The sequence below is a fragment of the Schistocerca piceifrons genome, chromosome 1, assembly GCF_021461385.2.
Source record: "Schistocerca piceifrons isolate TAMUIC-IGC-003096 chromosome 1, iqSchPice1.1, whole genome shotgun sequence".
Taxonomy (NCBI): Eukaryota; Metazoa; Arthropoda; class Insecta; order Orthoptera; family Acrididae; genus Schistocerca; species Schistocerca piceifrons.
Window position 1 is genome coordinate 300,537,301 of NC_060138.1, and position 18,820 is coordinate 300,556,120.

The 18,820-nt window shown below is 38.5% G+C and overlaps 1 protein-coding gene across 1 annotated transcript in view; it reads right to left on the minus strand.

Annotated features, from left to right (window-relative positions):
- Positions 1-1,223: 1,223 nt before the first annotated feature.
- The window catches only part of LOC124782852 (AFG3-like protein 2), a 198,091-nt gene continuing 180,494 nt past the window's right edge, over positions 1,224-18,820 (minus strand). Inside the window, exons 13-15 of the mRNA XM_047253977.1 lie at positions 4,871-5,065; positions 4,500-4,780; positions 1,224-2,377 (exon numbers count right to left, since the gene is read on the minus strand). Coding sequence (XP_047109933.1) covers positions 4,523-4,780; positions 4,871-5,065 — 453 coding nt within the window. The 3' untranslated portion in view covers positions 1,224-2,377; positions 4,500-4,522. The remainder of the gene's footprint in view (positions 2,378-4,499; positions 4,781-4,870; positions 5,066-18,820) is intronic.

Below are 18,820 nucleotides of genomic sequence, written 5' to 3' on the forward strand. Positions count from 1 at the left end.
CAGGGGAGTGGTAAGGGTGAGCAGAGAGAGATGGACTGCAGGAAGATACTGCTGGGTTTCTGAAAGGGGATCACTGTGGCAGGGTTTGCAGGTGGTGGAATCTGACAGCTGGTAGAGTCCATCGGCCAGGTAATCCTTGCAGTACAAAACAACAGTTGTGGAGCCTTTGTCAGCTGTTAGAATAATAAGATCGGAATCAGTTTTTACGTGGTGGAGTGCAGTTCTTTATGTGGATTTAATGTTAGCTTGCATGAGGGATTCGGTGAATAATAATGAGACAAGGTTTGAGGTTAAGAAATTCTGGAAAGTTAACAGGAGGCGATTTGGGGGCAGTGGGGACCGATCAGGGTTGGATGGAGGAGTGAACTGAGTCAGGCAGGGTTCAACATTAATTTTTTGACGAGTCTGATTGGCAGGGGTGGTGGCAAAAAAATGTTTCCACGATAGGAACCGGTAGAAGGAAAAAAACGTCTTTAACAAAACCAGCATGATTGAATTTGGGAGTGGGGCAAAAGGTGAGACCTTTGGAAAGGTGTAGTACATCTGTGGGACTAAGGCTGCCCCCCCTGCTGCCTCGGCAGTCAGATACTGTGGCCGTGATTGTGCGAGTTGCATTTGTGTGCTTGTGTATGTTGTCTAATTCCGAAATTCCGATGAAGGCCTTTTTGGCCGAAAGCTTATTTGTTTTCCATTCTTTTTGTTGTGCCTATCTCCGACTCAACATCTCTGCTATATGGTGAGTAGTAATATATCCTTTATATAATATTTTTACTCTACAGAACATGCTTTAAGCCAGGTTACAAAAGTGTAGTCTGCTTCTGAATATGTCTAGCAGATAATGAAAATAATGATGATCTAACATTAACCATTTTGAATTTATAAACTTCTCTGGCAAGGCAAAAATCTATACTACTCGTTACTGCCCCACTGGTTGTGAATACTACCAGAGCAAGAATCTTACAATTCACATAACTGTCTTGAACCAATCCTGTAGGAAGAAACATTGCACAGTGCTTTCTTTATTTGCAATACTTTATTTCCCTTTTCTGCAGTGTTTGTGACTTATCACACATTCCCACACACATGCTTTCTTCTGAACTCTGGTAAAGACTTGGATCCTTTTTAATCACTGACAAATACTGTTTGTTTTGGAGTGAGGTAGGTACGGAGACACTAAGAAAAGTGGATACAAATTATTCTGTCTCTAAAGGAAAATTAAACACTCATTTTTCATTTTCTTTTTTAATTAAAAAAATTATATGTCATCTACAATAAATACTAACCTTCATAATCTGTACAGGCACATCACTGTTTTCACACATCTCAAGTTTTAGTTGACAGTTAATCAACCGTACCAGATATACGAAGTATATATGGCAGTCACAGTAACATGTTATACTTTAGAATTTCAATGCACTGAATAACAAGAGTAATATCTTTGTGCTTCTATTTAGTAGCTATGTGGTTTACAATTTAGTAAGGTTTTTCTCGTACAGTAATACTTAGATTTCCCACTACCTGCATCTTACAATTTCATGTGATTAAAACTGTGATCCTTTGAGCAGTTTGTGTTTACTTTTTCTCTAATTTATATCTTTCTGCATATTACAATGAAACTGTAACATGAAGATCAGTAAAATGGGTGGCTTCAGGTCTCACATGAATCATTCTATACCCTTCACACTGTTTTACCCTCATCATTTTAAGTCCACAAAATGAATGAAGCCTTCGCAACATGCTATGTAACTCGCACTATCTACCAAAATAAATCCACAAGTCTGACGTTCAATATCTCCACATACAAACTACACAACCTGTTTCTAAAATGATTCTGAAATCTGAGTAATGGAAATGATGGGACCTATTATAACATATTAGAAATGTCACAAAACAACAAACCCTACAAAAATGGACTCAAATGTGAAAAAAAGATATCCTAGAAAATCATTTATGTACAAAATGATTAAACAATGAAAACACTTATACAAAAATGATCACAAACTTTACAAATACTTCTGTATTTCTGCTGAATCATAAATACTGATTTGTATTTCAGAAACATTTTGAATACATAGGTTCTTCAGCAATGTTTTACAAAAGTATTCCTCAGTTGAACTGGCAGCAATTAAAAATAAAATAAAAAAGTTTTAACAGATACAACACATATATAAAATGTGCAAACTGATGCTAATGGCATAGAAAAAGAGCATTTTTAAAATGCTCAGACCAGTTTACTGATGATAAAATGCCACTTATGTTTGGCTCATCAACTGGCACTCTTTGAAGACAATGCAATTTGGTATGTTGATTAACTGTAACTCGCAGAGGCATCCTATGAGTCAGGTTCACTCGCTTATGAGGGTGCCAGCAACTAGTACTGCAACAAACCATATTTAACAACAAGCTTTAGTAGAAATGTACTCATTCGTCTCACATATGAAATGATAGCATATTTTTACGAATGTCTCTGATAACTATTTACACAGCAGCATTTCATATTGATGGCAAAACTATCTTGATGCAGCATATACTTTTCATTTAAACCAGATCAACAGATTTCACACAAACAAGTGTGGGGGGAATGTGTAAAAGCATTCAGCTCACTGAAGTCAACATTTCACATTCACAATACCTACTACAAAGCAATGTTGCTAAAACATGATGTCCTGTTTCCTAGCTATGATTTACAACGGGCGGAAACAACACGTATCATTAGACTTCTATCTGTTTCTCCATTCCCAGGAAAGTGCTAATTTATTCTGTGCATATAGTACAATTAGGGTGACCAACATTTGATAGTGATTTTAAGGGAGGTTTAATGGAGATTTAAGGGAGATTTGGTCAGAATAAATTTCAACTGCTTAATTACATCATGTTTTCTTGAATAGGTAACAACGGAGATATCAGTATTTTCAAAAAAAAAAAAAAAAAAAAAAAAAAAAAAAAAAAAAAAAAAAAAAAAAAAAAAAAAAAAAAACCCTGGTTTGCTTAATCTTACTGTATTGTGTCATATGGTATCATATTTTGAGGTAACTTGATAAACCGAGAGAAAGTTTTTAGTGTGTGAAAACATGTAATATGACTCATTTATGGAGTAAATTCAACTACCCTCAAGAGTTTTAAATGTATTGGTTATTTACTGCTTTTTGTCATGTTCCACACCACAGATGGTCCCCTCATTTTGGGAATGTGGAAATATACAAGAGAAACAGGTGGTGCAGAAGGGAGCCGCAGCTAAGTGGGAGGAAAAAACCAACAAAATAGAAACTTACATCAATTCATAAAATTTTGAATACTTCCCCCCCCCCCCTTCTAAAGATAATCAAATCTCTGATCATCTAAATGTTAGCATCCGAAAAAATCTCTCATATGCTATCAATGGTGGTTTACCCACATTTTACTGTGCTGTGGCTAAGTAGTGGCATACTACCTTGGGAAATGGAAGTGTGTTGCATGGAAAATCATTTTAAATTCTGTTGGACACAGACTTCAGACTTAATGAACTGATTTAATAATACATGAGAAATATCTGCTTTATAAAAACAGAAATCAACATGAACAAAAGTTTGTGAATTAAGAAATAGAGAAAAACTTTTAAGAATAAAACTGGCATTATGCCTTTCGCTGTAGTGTAGCGGACTTTATGGTAAGCAATTTTATTTTCAACTGTGTATCTAGGGTGTGTGTTCCTCACACAAGGATATCTAATAGGGATCAAAACTAAAGGAATGCTACAAATACCAAATACAGTAAAACTTCTTTTTTGTTATGGACTGGGATAGAACTAACCGAGACTATTCACTATACGGAATAAATCTTAGTAAAAGAAGTAACCCCATAAAAAGAAAATAGAAGTGAGCATCAGACCAGAGTATAAACCTACCTCATCATGAATTACAGTCTCATGTAACAGCCTACCCACAATTCATTGCAAGGTTTTCAGTATTTTAAAACTGAATGCCGCAATAGGAAAGCTTTGATTTCACTCACAACAATGCCACAGTACTAAGTAAATTGGCAAGCAAGGATCACACTCAAAGATTGACTGACAAAGTGTACTGCCTCCCGAGCACTGTGCATCCCTCATCCAATCAGTGAATGAATTTTGCTCAGCAAAAACAGTTCCACCACATGATGCAAAATATAAAAATAAATCTCAGATACTCTAAGAGAATTAATGTTATAAATAAAAGACTGAATTCTATTGCATGTATGACATTAGTTCAAACCCACCTCTAAGATACATCATCAGTGCCTGTATCACAATGACTAGCTTCAAGGCTTACCTCAAAACAGAAAACATTTCAAAAACTGTTGGCATGCTCCCTATAGGAAAAGCAAAATGAAGAAAAGTGCTAGCTGCAAGCACATAATATTCTTGAGTGTGAAAAAAATTAACTGTTTGTTACAAAATACATGCTAACTTCAGTAATCCTGTCACACTACTTTTAAAAGACCATTCATAACCAAGTTAAATGATGATATAAAAAATAGCTTACCTCGATGAGTTCTACATAGTATCTTATGCTGAACTGATCTTCATTGCCGTATTTTTGCCCTTAAGATCTTCCTCACTTTTTCCACTGTCAGTATTTCCATCTTGCTCTCTGCTTTTATTCCATTCACGAAGACCCTCTGGTAAAGTTGTGTCTTCTTCAAATGACCCCGTTCCTTCAACAAATTCTTCATATGTTGACTTTTCAGGGAACGGTCGTGCCCCAAGCAATTCAATCATATCATCCCGACTTAAAATTTCTTTTTTTAACAGGCGTTCTGCAACCTGTTGCAGAGAAATATTTCATCAGTTTTAACAGGTTTTTGGAGCAAATCATTATTTATTAGTGCCAATGTTTGTCAGGTAGTAACATACCTTTCGGACATCATCTTTATGATCAGTAAGTAACGAAGTTGTACGTTCGTAAGCGCTCTGTATCAATTGACGAACCTCAGAATCAATCAGCTGAGCAGTTTTCTCTGAATATGGCTTCTCCAAAACCATCTCTCCAGGTTGAGGCATGTCAAAACTTATATTTCCTAGCTTTTCATTCATTCCAAAATGCACAACCTGCGAACAATACAATTCCAATCAATATTTCTTAATAACAGTTTCCGTTTTAGATCCAGCATTTTGATCAGATGCATAGGATGTTTCAAAAAGTTTCACCTGATTTCACATTAATGAAGATAGAAATTTGTGGTGAATTTCAACTTACACAATAGGACTACCAAGTTTTTATTTTCAGAACACAACTATCCAAATTTACAAGGGTACATCTTGAGGTACTTTCTTCATTCATGCTCAAGATCAAAAGTCTTATTTACTTTTCATGAATGTTCAGTGTGCATACTACTGCGTACATGAACATCCAGCCACTAGTCAAACTCTTTTCATACTTTATATATCTAAAAACAAAGATAATGTGACTTGCCAAATGCAAGTGCTGGCAGGTCGACAGACACACAAACAAACACAAACATACACACAAAATTCAAGCTTTCACAACAAACTGTTGCCTCATCAGGAAAGAGGGAAGGAGAGGGAAAGACGAAAGGATGTGGGTTTTAAGGGAGAGGGTAAGGAGTCATTCCAATCCCGGGAGCAGAAAGACTTACCTCAGGGGGAAAAAAGGACGGGTATACACTCGCGCGCACACACACACACACACACACACACACACACACACACAGATATACAGACACAAGCAGACATATTCGTCTGCTCTTGTGTGTGTGTGTGTGTGCGCGCGCGCGCGCGCGAACCCGAGTGTATACCCGTCCTTTTTTCCCCCTAAGGTAAGTCTTTCTGCTCCCGGGGGGTGGTTTTGAATGCGCACAAAGAAGGCAGCATAAACTGTGACAGATTTGTTTGACCTGTGTGAGAGCACAACAGGAATACTGAAAAAACAGACCTGGCAGATGCTTGAAAATAGATGCAAACTAACCCACAAAAACCTACTTGCAAAGTGTCAAGAAACAGAATTAAGTGGAAATCTAGCAATGTGACAAGAGTCCTTACTTATCGCTCTTACAAGAATCGCAAATTAAGACCAACTACAGTGCAAAAAAAAAAAAAAAAAAGGCATTTAACAAGTCATTCCATATGTGAACAGAATGGGAAGAAACCGCAACACATGATAAAATGCGAAGTACTCTCTGCCATGAACTTCACAGTGGTTTGCAGAGTATGATTATAGATATAGATAATTCAATAGCATCTAATTAACTGTTGTTTGTGTTAACCCAGAACTATATCTAAAGAAAACAACAAAAGCCTGGTAAGATCTATGAAGGGAAGGAAGCTTAGAATTTAGTGTCCTGCTGATAATTTTGTTCGAGACATAACACAAGCTCGGACCCATTCTGGCATTCACCTTAACCGATGTAGGAAATGATAGAAAACCTGTCTGGACGGCTCAATGGGGATATGAATCCTGCTCCTCCCAATTCCAAGTGCTATGACATACTAAACATTGCATTCTTAGCACTCCAAGCAGAAGATGTGCTTTGTTGTGCCCCTCATTTTATGTTGGTTTTGCAATGTATATTGACATTACACTGTTCACCTTTGACACACTAGTGTAAAAGATGTCACAAAACCACGTAAGAGCAAAATTGATGCAATTAGCACATTCATATACTTTTATTTTTGTATGTAAGCTGATATAAGCAGACTTACATTATTTCCTTTATGTCCAAGTAAAATCATGTATCAAATAAATCTGCCTCGAAAACATAGGTCAAAAAACGTTAACTGAATGAAAACTCTTGTGCAATTTGATGTATTGTGTATTTTCATATGCTGAGTGCCAGCAAAAATGCATTTCAAGCTATGGCACTAGCTGTAATCAACATTTGTGTTTTATACAATTTTGGCAGTAGTAGCACAGTACAAAGCATATATTCGAAAGAATAATTATTCGTTTTTGAGAGCTTTTGGAAGTTATGAGTGTTGTGCACAACATATTTCGTAGTAAATCAGCATTTGTGATTTAGTTACTGTAGCACATACTGTAACTAACATATGTTGTTACACTTAGTTTTCTGGTCAACAGGAATATATATTGTCTGCATCAATAGTAAATTGGGGGATTAACCTAATAGATACATAAATGGATAAAGAATCAGCAAGCTTATTTTACAGTTATTTCTTTACTTTTCTGTAAAACATTGCACCAGCCACGGTGTAGTCCCACTGTGAATGCTGTTCTAAAACGTGGGATGAGAGATTTAAAAAGAAAGATGTAATTTAGGGCATTAGGTTACATCATTTTGAAAGATGAAAACAACTAAAATGTTGAGGTTTTGACCAACTCTGCAGCAGTCCTCTTCAGGGAAATTAACGGACCTGAAGAGGACCATTGCAAATTCGATCAAAATTTCTGCATTTCAGTAGTAGTTGTGTTTCATAAAGACAGCCTAATACCCAAAGTGATTTTATTCAAATTGATGCTGGCCATGGAAGTCTACAAACTTATGGGATGAGCTACATGACATTTGTAAGCAGCTGGAAATTGCTCTGACTACCATCAAGGGAGTGGAAGCTGCTGTGAATGAATGTGCTGGGAATGGATCCTGCCTCCTCTAGAGGAAGTACAGGCACTATCATTATTCACACAGTCAACTGTGAGAGGTTTATCACTGGGTGGATGGTTGGCTGGTGGTCAAGGGACCAAACAGAAGTCACCAGTCCATCCATCGAGAGAGAGTTCATATGGAGTTAATGATACCCACCACAGATTCAATCAAATTATGAAAGTACACAGAAGATTTTGACGTATTTGTCTAAGAAGTAGGCACAGAATGCTTCAGCTAAGAAGATCAAGTGCGGAGGGTATACAGCTCTCGCACACATCGTGGGGACACAGATGCAGAAACCAACATACATCTTACGCCGCCGGCACCAGTCGCTGTTCACCTGTGCTGACCTGCCTCCACAATCGCTCACCTAAGAATCGAGAATTCTACTCTGGTGAGCATGAAACAAAACTTGATTACTTTAGTATGAAGTGGTGCAAGATAAGATATCGTTGAGTGAATTGTTATTGTGTAATTATTATATTTGAAGTTAGTTTTAAATGCTTACAAGAGCTAAGGCATATAAAAGTGTGGAAGATATACAACAGGTTGGGGAAACTCAAGACCCAGCTATAGCCATGAACATTAGCAAAGAAGTGCCTGACTGGGCTGAGTTGATAAATATAATCAAAGATCAAAGTCTTACATTAAAATCATTAAATTCTCAATTAATACTCAAACAACAAATTTAGGTTTGTTAAATGCCAAAGTCGACTGTCAAAGCAACGAATTTAGTAATCTATGCGAAGGCATGGGTGCTTTGAAGGCCGAATTTCACACCATAAGTACTAAAGCACAGAATTTAAAAGTAGATTTAAAGAACGAGTTGGCCACTCATATAAATTATATGTATACTAACCTTAGTCAGAAACAGAATGACAATTTTCAAGATTTATAGAAAATGTTAGAACTTGACACCGTGAACAAATGTAATAATGTAGAATCAGAACTTAAAGGTGTCAATACACAGGTAGATAATGTAGAAAGGAATTTCAAAGAGAAAACCGCTAACTCCGATATTATAAACATAATTAGTTTGGAGGTACAATTTGGAGAAATTATAGATCGAAAGGTTACCGGGAGAGTAACATATGGGAACATATCGTCTATTCCTTCTTCCGAACTTAATGATACCAGGAAGGGTATGGACAACCTGTGGAGAGAAATTAAGCTTATCCAAGACAAAGTAGAAAAAAGGGTAACTTCACCTAAGGTCGTGTTAACTAGTGAAGTGGTGACCGATTTGCAATGGGGAGCCAATTCAGGATTATCTAATTTAAGCCAGATGGACATGTACATCCAACACATTTCTTAAAAAGATTTGATCAAGCTTTGCAAAAAAACTGGGAAGATTCCAAGAAGATCGAATTTGCTGTGGGGTAACTTCTAGGGGAAGCCTCAGAACGGGGAACAGTAAATATTGAGAATTTTTCCTCTTGGGAAGACTTTCAAAAGAAATTTAAGGAGAAGGACTGGTCTGCCAGTGCTCAAGAAAAGTTAATATCAGATCCGTGGGGCCCAAAATATTATAATAATACTTGGGATACTATAAGGAAATATTTTGATTGACATTTAACACCAGGGGAGGGGGGACAATATGAAGGATGTAAAATTGTATATCCCCCAGGGACGTTAACATTCAGAGTTAACGAGTGGAGTAACGACCGTCTGAATCAGAGTTGTTTTTGGTGTTTTTTCCAAACAGTTTCCTGCACCGAATTCCTTTAAAATCTAGAACTATTCTGTAATCTTATTGATTAGAAAACATGATACGACTATGAAACAGAGAACAACTTAAGAAAATCACAGACAAAAAGTGATATCTAGACGAAATAAACTAAATAGAGTATTATATTTTTGGAAAATATAGTATGTGACAAGCTGAACAACTGTTGTACCATAGTGTATAGATTTTCTATTTTGTATACCTTTTATACCTTTTATGAGATGTGATATAGGTGGGAGGGTTTGTAATAAATTTTGAAAGGGGTGGGTATTGAAGTTAAAAGCATGATTTACAAGAACAGATAAATAATGATTAACACAAAACATACATCACACCTTTCAAACAACGCTCACAAATAAGTGTGCCTGATTTTTCATCATTTGCCATTTCCATAGGGTTGCAAGGATTTTCTTCAAGGATCTCAAAGGGTGAAAGTGGGACAAGTACGTTCTATAGGAGACAATTTAACACCAAACCACCTCTGGTGTCTCACTGAAGTACCTGAGGGGTAGGGATCCTAGGGAATGGGGGTGGAAAGGGTTTCCTTTCTTTGGGGTTATCTTCTTTCTCTTCTTCGATCCTAGCATCCATATCTATTTTTCCTTTCTTACTTCATTTGAGGACCTATCTATTTTTTCCCCTCTTTCCGTATTCACAAACTTCTATCGCTGAAGTCCTTCCTTATTTTCGTCGTTACTAAAAACCTAAATCTTATCTTTAGAGAAGAAGGCCGAAGAATTAGACTACATGAACACACATCCACATATACACATATAGACACTTCTACACAAACATTAAGTCACATAAGAGGAAGCCTGTCATGATGTGAGAAATGTTCAAATATGTGTGAATTGCTACGAGACCAAACTGTAAACCAACTTATGCTGAGAACAACACACACACCCATGCCCGAGGGAGAACTCAAACCTCCAGCGGGAGCGTCACAATGTGAGAACCGCCAGGTGTTTTAGGGAAAACGTGTGTACATATGTAAATATGCACACATATATAGGAAGCTATGATGGTTCTACATCGAATCTACATAAGTAAGAGTTGCTCTTACGTAACTATCAACTATAAAGTAGTAATTAGTAGGGCCCGGATTTTAATTACCTACAAAACAGTGAAATGTGTAAGCATTTATGACCTAAAACTTACGTAAATATGACCTTAAAAAAATAAAATGTGACTTAATAGAAGTTTATTTAAAGCATTATTGTTTGTTTATTAAATTTTTATTCACCATAAAGTAATACAAAATTCACTTCTCAAAATATTAAAAGTATAGTTCTTTCTTTCTGTAGGGTTTGTGGCTAATTTGCACCTATTTTTTGAATGCCTGAATGTTTTATTTTCTGAACACAAAGTACAGTGAAAAGATCATCTATCAAAACAGTAAAACAATATTTTTATTTCTACATAGTATTTACAGCGTTTCACATTATTTAATACCATATGTCAGTCAAAGATCTACGGCTGTCGCCGAAGATAGTTTTGTACCTGGAAAAGCTCCTCTCCACTTCACTTCACAAGACGTCACTGGAGCATACTTGAAGGCAGCCAGGTCACTGGAGTTCAGCTTTGTTTCAGTATCTTCAAATGTTGGGGCATTCGCTGAAAGACTGTCACTAATTTTGCACAGTGTAGAATATCCAGGATTCCATTGGAGAACACTTTGCAATTTGGTTTTCACTTTGTCAGCCGCATGACCACAAGCTCGACCCAACTCACTCTGCACATGTTGCACAATACTCAGGGCCTCACATAGCTGAGTGCCAACAGCTTCCAGTTGTTTGATGGCTTCTGATATCACTGAAAAATTGGCGTTGATGTATGCCAAGTTTCGTGACAATGTACCTGTAAAAACTTCTTTCACAATTTTGATAGCACTTGATTCATCGCTATCAAGCTCACAGAAGATTGTCTTTATTTGGGTGTAGTTAGTGCAGTAATACTCAGCAGCATTAAGCCAAGAACCCCATCGTGTAGGAACAGGTTTAGGTGGGAGGGGCGTTGAAGGTGCTTGTTCCTCGAATTTCTGCACCCGTAGCGGAGCCTTCACATAGATTTTCTTGCCACAGGAAATTAATTTGCCCACATCAGGGTAATTTGATTGCACCTCTTCGGCAACTCTGTGCAAGGCAAGTGGCATACACCATACTGGGGTAGAGTGTTTGAAGCCCTTTGGCTGCTTTAGCCATATATGAAGCACCATCTGTTACAAGCAGCAAGACATTGTCTCTTTTCACACCGTCCGGCCACAGTAGCTACAGAGAGTTGTCAAACAAAACAGCAATCGTCGAATTATTTACTCTATCAAGAGCTTCACACATTAGTAGGAACATATCTCCAGGGCCATCAACTTTTAGAACACCAACAACATCATCTGCAATACATCGCCCACTAATGTCAGTAGTTTCATCTATCGACAGCCAGATCTTTTGCTCAGCAACAGTAATTAGTATTTTGTTGAGCACACCATTGTAGGACACGGATAAATAGTTCTTTCTCAGTGTAGATTCATCTGGAACTGAATGTGTTGTGTACTTCTTCAAGAACCGTCTGAAGTGTGGATTCTTCAGCTTTTCCAATGGTATGTTGCAGGACACCATCATCTCACACAAATCCTTGCAGAATGATTGCACGGTTGACAATTGACCTGTCTGTTCAAACAACAGTGTTTGCCTGCTGTTATTTTCAGCACTTTGTTTCACACAGCTGCTGTGTTTAGCGATATTACAGTGTTGTTACACATTAAAGCACTTTTCTGCACTAACTTTAACTTCACACAGTTTACAAAATAAAATTTTCCCATCAGTACTAAAGAACTTCTCTCCAAATTCTCGAACATATCCTCGCAACTTCATGCTGTCAGAGCACTTTGCTTCAGGCATAGGTTGTATTCAAACTGGTTACTGGGAACACCTGTGCGACTGCCACCTTTGTTGGCTCAGAGCATATTGTCGACTCTGCACAACAATGTTTTATGTTCATGAAACGACTGTTGTGGTACACCGATTTTCTGCTACAGTCCTGAGAAATAAAGCTGTCTACTAATTTATCTGTTTATCTTTCATAATAGCACGTTAAACATTGTCTTGTGAGCAACATATTCATTTTCTTATTCGTGTGTCCCGTAAGATACGAGAAAAATAATATACGTGTTTTTGGCAAAAGTTGATATAAATATGACCTATTATATAAAAAGTTAGCCAAAATGTGACCTATTACTAAAATTTGTTGAAATATGACTTTATATGCACAATTAAAATACATTTTTCGACACTAAAATGCCTAGAATTGTATATAAATTGTTTTGTATGGACGTACCTACTAGAATGGAAAGAGGAAGTGCTCTCATAAGGTCAACCCACAAGCACAAGGAATAGGTGCTGATCCAAGGAGAAGGGAACAGTATCATGACAAAAGTCACAAATTTGAGAGAGATTATTCTGGGAAGTGTGAATTCTATGAACGACTAGCATTATTATGTTTCTTGGAACTAAATGAGAGTCAAAAGAACACTTTAATCTTGTCCAGAGTTCCTCCAAGCTACAAATAACGAAAATAGTACATACTAAGATAAAGGTAGTACAAAAGATAAGAACAGAAAATACTTTACTCATGTGTCATGAACATCTGATGTTTAAGATTGGAAAAAAAGGGGAAATAAAGAAAAAGTCCTCACAAGTTTTACATATTAGTAAAGCTGACTAAAACCACAAGGAAATGCTCATGTCTTAACAACAAAGTAAGATAAGAAAAGAGTAGAGAAACAATAAGTGAAAGATTGTTCAAGGTAGGACAGAAAATTGTTATGGAAATGAAAGATATGTATATAAACATACGTAAGAAATGTATACTGTTAAGATATGAAATGTTATTATCAGTGATATTATTTGCATAGTGATTATGTATAAAATGTGTTCAATCTGGAGGTGGGGGGGGGGGGGGGGGGAGGGGGGATATGCAGTGATTCGAGAATTTCTGTGTAAATCCTAGAACCACTCAGCCTTGTACCATTTCGAACACACGATATTCTGGATATGAGTGTGGTCCGGTAGAATCCTACCCACTGCATGTCACATGTTTGTGTGTGAAGGTTGAAAATTAGTCACAGGAAGAGAGTAGATGCGGCAGTCGGATGGCACCGACAAGTTCCCGTTGGGCGTTCCATGGATGTTTTAGTGAGTGTGTAAGGAAGAACCATGGAGTTTATATGCAGCTCTGTGCTTATTGTGTCATTGACTACTGTTATTAAAACAAGAACAGTTGAAAAAGTACTCTTGTAGACTCTTTGACGCAACCTTGTTAGAGGCAAGACTCATTTTATGATTAATGTTAAGAAAGATCATGGTATCCAAGCCAACTTCCTTTTAACTGTAACTCAATTTGTTTCTAACGTCTGCCTGTACGAGATACTTGCAGGAAGTCACATATTCATGTGAAAAGTGAAATTTTTATTGTGTATGGACGTCAAATACATGGTTTGTTGACGAAAAGTAAAGTTTGTATGTATACTTATTTCACAAGTAGAAAGAGTCTAAAAATTCCTGTACCTAGTGTTATTCGTCAGAGAAGAAGTTGAGGGTTTCCAGCAGCTGGCTATTCAGTAAAGAAGAGTGTCTGCAAATTCCAAGTAAGTCATCTCGTAAAGAAGTGGAACCTGGTTTGGAGGAATAAGCCAATATAACCCAGATCCACATTCACACTTTTACGTTGTCAGAACATTAGATCCTATAGCAATCCCCTTCCCAGTCCTTTAAAGGCAAAGTATTAATACGGAGGGCAGCAGCCATGATTTATTGGAGTGCTACCCTTAAAATGAAAAATTGCACATGGTAGACAAAAGGGTAACTGCATGTAAATGCAATTAAACAGGGTAAAAGAGTATCAACCAAGCCAGCTGGCAAACTCGGAAGAGTCAAGGGTCCCAAACCCAGCATGTGGCAGGAGAAGCCTCAATCCCCAGTACTCTGCCCTTGCCTCAAAAGTAACTGAAAATAAATAATAGAATAAAGGCCACCGGAGGACCAGCTCAACAGTCCGTGAGTTGTCCGCCAATATTAGAGGCAAAGAATTCTGAAGACCAGAAGGAGGTGGCATTACACTAGAAAGTGAAATACTGTCTTAAATGCTCTGGAATCACAACATGGAGGCAGATTGTTACATAAAATAAAACTACAGGTTACCCTTGTATGACCATTGTGAAGAAACAGAAGACAGTAGATGCCTTCCACGAGGAATGGAAGGAGAAGCACCACGCAGCAGTTTGGTCCCAATTTGTACCATAGGTACTAACTAGCAATGGAGGGGCAAGAGTATTTTAGCAGAGAGCCTACAGCTGCATTCTAACTGGTAATCTCACCTGAAGAAGGATGTCAGATGTTAGACGAATCTTGTATGCAGAAAGAATTTGGTAAATTGAATGATTAGAAAAGTGTCAACTGGTGATTGCATCTGTAAGATTTGATGGAGGATCCCTACTTCGGCAAGGATTAACCTGATAGAAGCTAGAGGCCAGACTTGCTCCACAATGACTGACTGGGTCCAACAAATTTGAAGCTTAACATGCCTTTGAGTTGTAAACCTGGAAACTATGATCCAACTCTGATGAGACCAGAGCCTAGTACATATGGAGGACAATAACACAATCCGCAAACCGAAAGGTGTGTGTAAGGAAGCAGAGAGCATTAAGCTTCAAATGCAGCTAGTTCTTAGTCTTCTGCAAACTTTAAAAACTGTTGTCATTAGAAAAATCACATTCTACAACAAAACAACTATATCAGAGTTTGCAACGCAAGCATATAAGGCCCTAAGAAACAAAAACAAGGGGGAGGTGCATTTAAAATGGGCCCATATATGCCTCCCATTTTTTTGTGGTGACTCTGGGTGTCTGTGCCACATGCCGTTGGTGTAGCACTAATACTTTAATCTTCCTCTTTCATCTGCAGATGGTTCCGTTGTTCTGCAGTACTTGGCACCAGAAGAGGAGTGTTCCAAATGGAATGTGATACAGATGTTCACATAAAACTGTGATGTGCGATTGAATTCCTCACTGCTGAAGAAATTGTGCCTATTGAAATTAATGAATGCTTGCTAAAGCAAGACGATATAATAATGGGTACAGCATTTTCAAGGTGGTGAAAAGGGTGTGCATGGCAAGCCACGGCCTGGTCGACCCTGCACAGCTGTCATCCCTCGCACTGATCAGCTCATCCATGCTGATAGGTGGATAATGATCAGAGAATTGTGTCCAAAGCTGAATGTTGGCTATAATGCCCTTGGAAGCAATGTTGGAAATCTTGGTTATCAGAAAGTCTGTGCGAGAAGTGTTCCATAGATCCTTACAGAACAAAAAACTCTTCAAATGGAAATTTGTGGAGACCTGCTGGCCTAATAAGAAGCGTAAGGTGACAATTTTCTGAATAGCATCAGCATCAGATATGAGAATCGATGTCACCACTACGAGCTGGACACCAAAAGACAGTCCATGGAATGGCAACGTGTGAATTCTCTGTCAAAGAAGAAATTCAGTACACAGCCATCTGCAGGCAAAGTGGTGTGCACAGTCTTCTGGGATAGCCAGGGTGTGGTTCTTTTGTAGGTCCTGGAGCCTGGAGAAACTGTCAATTCAGTGCGCAACAAGACAACACTGACTAAGTTGAAAGCCCAAATTTCCAGGGTAAGGGCAGAGCAGAAGACCAACTTCCACCTGCAACATGATAATGTCAAGCCCCACACCAGTTCTGCGAGCCCACAAATCACTGCTAAATTTGGCTGGACTGTCTTACCACATCCACTATACAGTCCCAATTTAGCACCTTCAGACTTCCACCTCTTTAGACCTCTGAAAGATGGACAAAATGGCGAACATTTTGATGACTCGGATGCTGTTGTCAAAGTAGTAAGGAAGTAGTTAGCCTCAGCCGGTTCCGATTTTTACAAGCACGGCATGCAGGTTCTGGTTCCTCATTGGCATATGTGCATAACAAATGGTGGTGACTATGTGGAAAAATGAGTCTGTAGCTGAAATATTGCTCTACTTAGCTGTACTGTTGTGATTTATGTATCTCCTGTAGTTTCGACAAATAAAAATAGGAGCCATTACTTGGAGAATGAGCCTTGTATTATGTTCTAAAATTGTTTAGACCTCTCGGGGGAAGGTAATATCAAAGGTCTTTATGACTAGGTAGTGAGATAAAGTCCGAATAACTCTAAACACTTCAAAAAGTGTCTTTTGCCATGAGTTGTCATAATATATTTCAGTTTGTTATTCTGCTATACCTACAGAATAAGTTGATTATAAATTCACAATTTACCTGTGCATTAACAAGGCAGTGGAGATCATGGTAGTAAAAGTGTTGCACAACAGCTGCAGCACACATCGTATAAATAGCCTGCAGGTTTTACATCACTGTCACATTGAGTAAATTTTGAAGTTCACAGCAGTCTTCCTAACTTTTCTTGGAATGGATTCACATTAATGTCTTGTTATTATGTAATGCTACTGATGTGCTAGTTAAATTCTAGTTTAACATACAGTGTACTTTGTCTTAGCATAGTTTGTGGATAACGTGGAACGTTAGTGTTGTAAAAGATGTTGGTATGCTTCATGATGGCTTAACCGCTGCTGGTTCCTTTTAATGTAAGAAAGTCAGCATCCCATCACTACAGAGGCCATGCCCAATAGCTACGCAATGGTAGCCATGGAGGAGTTTCTTTACCACATGTTCCCAAACCTGATAAGGATTTCTTTACACAGGATCCCAAGATGATTATATATTTCTATAAGTGTCCGAAGCCAAAGCTAGAAGAGGTCTCTCTTAAGATCCTAAGCTTACATTTGCTTCAAGGTAATTGAAGGTTTCATTAACTTCTTGTAGAATACCATGAGGGGAAACTATACTGCTGGCTAGATGATCTCACTGATGGGGCTGTTTTGGAAGAAATACTGGTAACACAGAACCCAAAAAGAGAAAACTACTTTTTTTATTGGATATGTTATCCCATTTCATTGTCTATAAAATGAATTTTGTAGATCTGAATGCTGTGGAGATGTGAAAAGCAGAAGAAGAAGAAGAAGAAGAAGAAGAAGAAGGAGAAGAAGAAGGGAGAGAGAGAGAGGGGGGAGTGGGTGGGGTGGGGGGGGGGGGGGTGTGGGGAAGAGAGAGAGAGAGAGAGAGAGAGAGAGAGAGAGAGAGAGAGAGAGAGAGAGAGAGAGAACGAATTTATTTCCAGTTTTTCTGGCTCATGCTCATTTCTTAGTTATCAGGACTGTCAATATTATCTTCCACAGAGAATAATAAATAATTGGATAACATAACAAAAGTCTGATTGATTAATTGAGAGGGTTTATGAGACCAAACAGTGAGGTCATCAGTCCTGAGATTCTGAAGTTACTGACAGAAGGAAGAGGGTCCGCTAAAACTGGATGGATCTAGTCAGGGGAGTCAAATTGTAAACTAATGAAGGTAAAACACACAGTAAAAGGCAGAAAAAGAGAGACCAAATCTGAAAACTGGCAAAAAAGAACAGTCTTTCCATGGGAGGGTGGTCATGGGGTCCCAGACTGAGAAGACATGGAGAGAGGTCCCAACCACAACCATCCTGCCCCTGCTCCAGGAGTAAAAACCTTACATCTGGAAATAAAAACCACTTTCACACAGGAAACTGAGGACCAGTTCAACCATCCATGAACTGTCTGCTAATGTTAAAATTAAGGAATCTGGAAGACTATACTTAGTATGAAGGGCCAAAAGAAGGGGACATTCCACCAATATGTGGGATACTGTCAGTCTGGCTCAACAACCACATTGTGGGAGCAGTTTGTTATGCAGGAGGAAAGAATGTGCGAGCCTGGTATGACCAATGCGTAGACGGCATAAAACAATGGACTCCTTCTGAGGAGTGGAAGGAAGAGTGCTAAACTCTAGTAGACTCCTTGACTGTGCGGAATTCATTACTGTGAGCAGTAGCGCACCAGATGTCATTACACTTCTGGGCAAAGAGAGATTTGACATAAATCCACATATCCACAGCTGGAATCATGAAACGGAATGGATGGTAAGTATCGGCTTTTCAAGCCAAACAGCCAGCCAGTTCATTCCCTGTGATACCCACATGATTTGGGACCCTGAGAAACACAACTGAAAAGGTTGTACGGCCAATGGCAGAGAGAAAGTCATGGATAGCAGAGACCATAGGGTGACGAGAGTAGCATCAGTCAATAACCTGTAGGCTGCTCATTGAGTCAGGATAAATTAAAACACTGCACCCGTGGGTGGTTGTCAGGAGGGAGACATTCTTTGTTTACGAAGAGGACAGGGTACATGGGATGGTTAGGGAATTGGTCAATGGTGATTGCACGAGAAACCAGGAGTTGGCTCCGCCGTGTGTGTGGAGGGGGAATCCCAGCTTCTGTGAGGAGACTGTCAACTGGATTGCTGCGATTGGCACCAATAGCCAGACGCACCCCCACAATGGTGAACAGGGTCAAGTATCTGCAGAGTGGAAGGA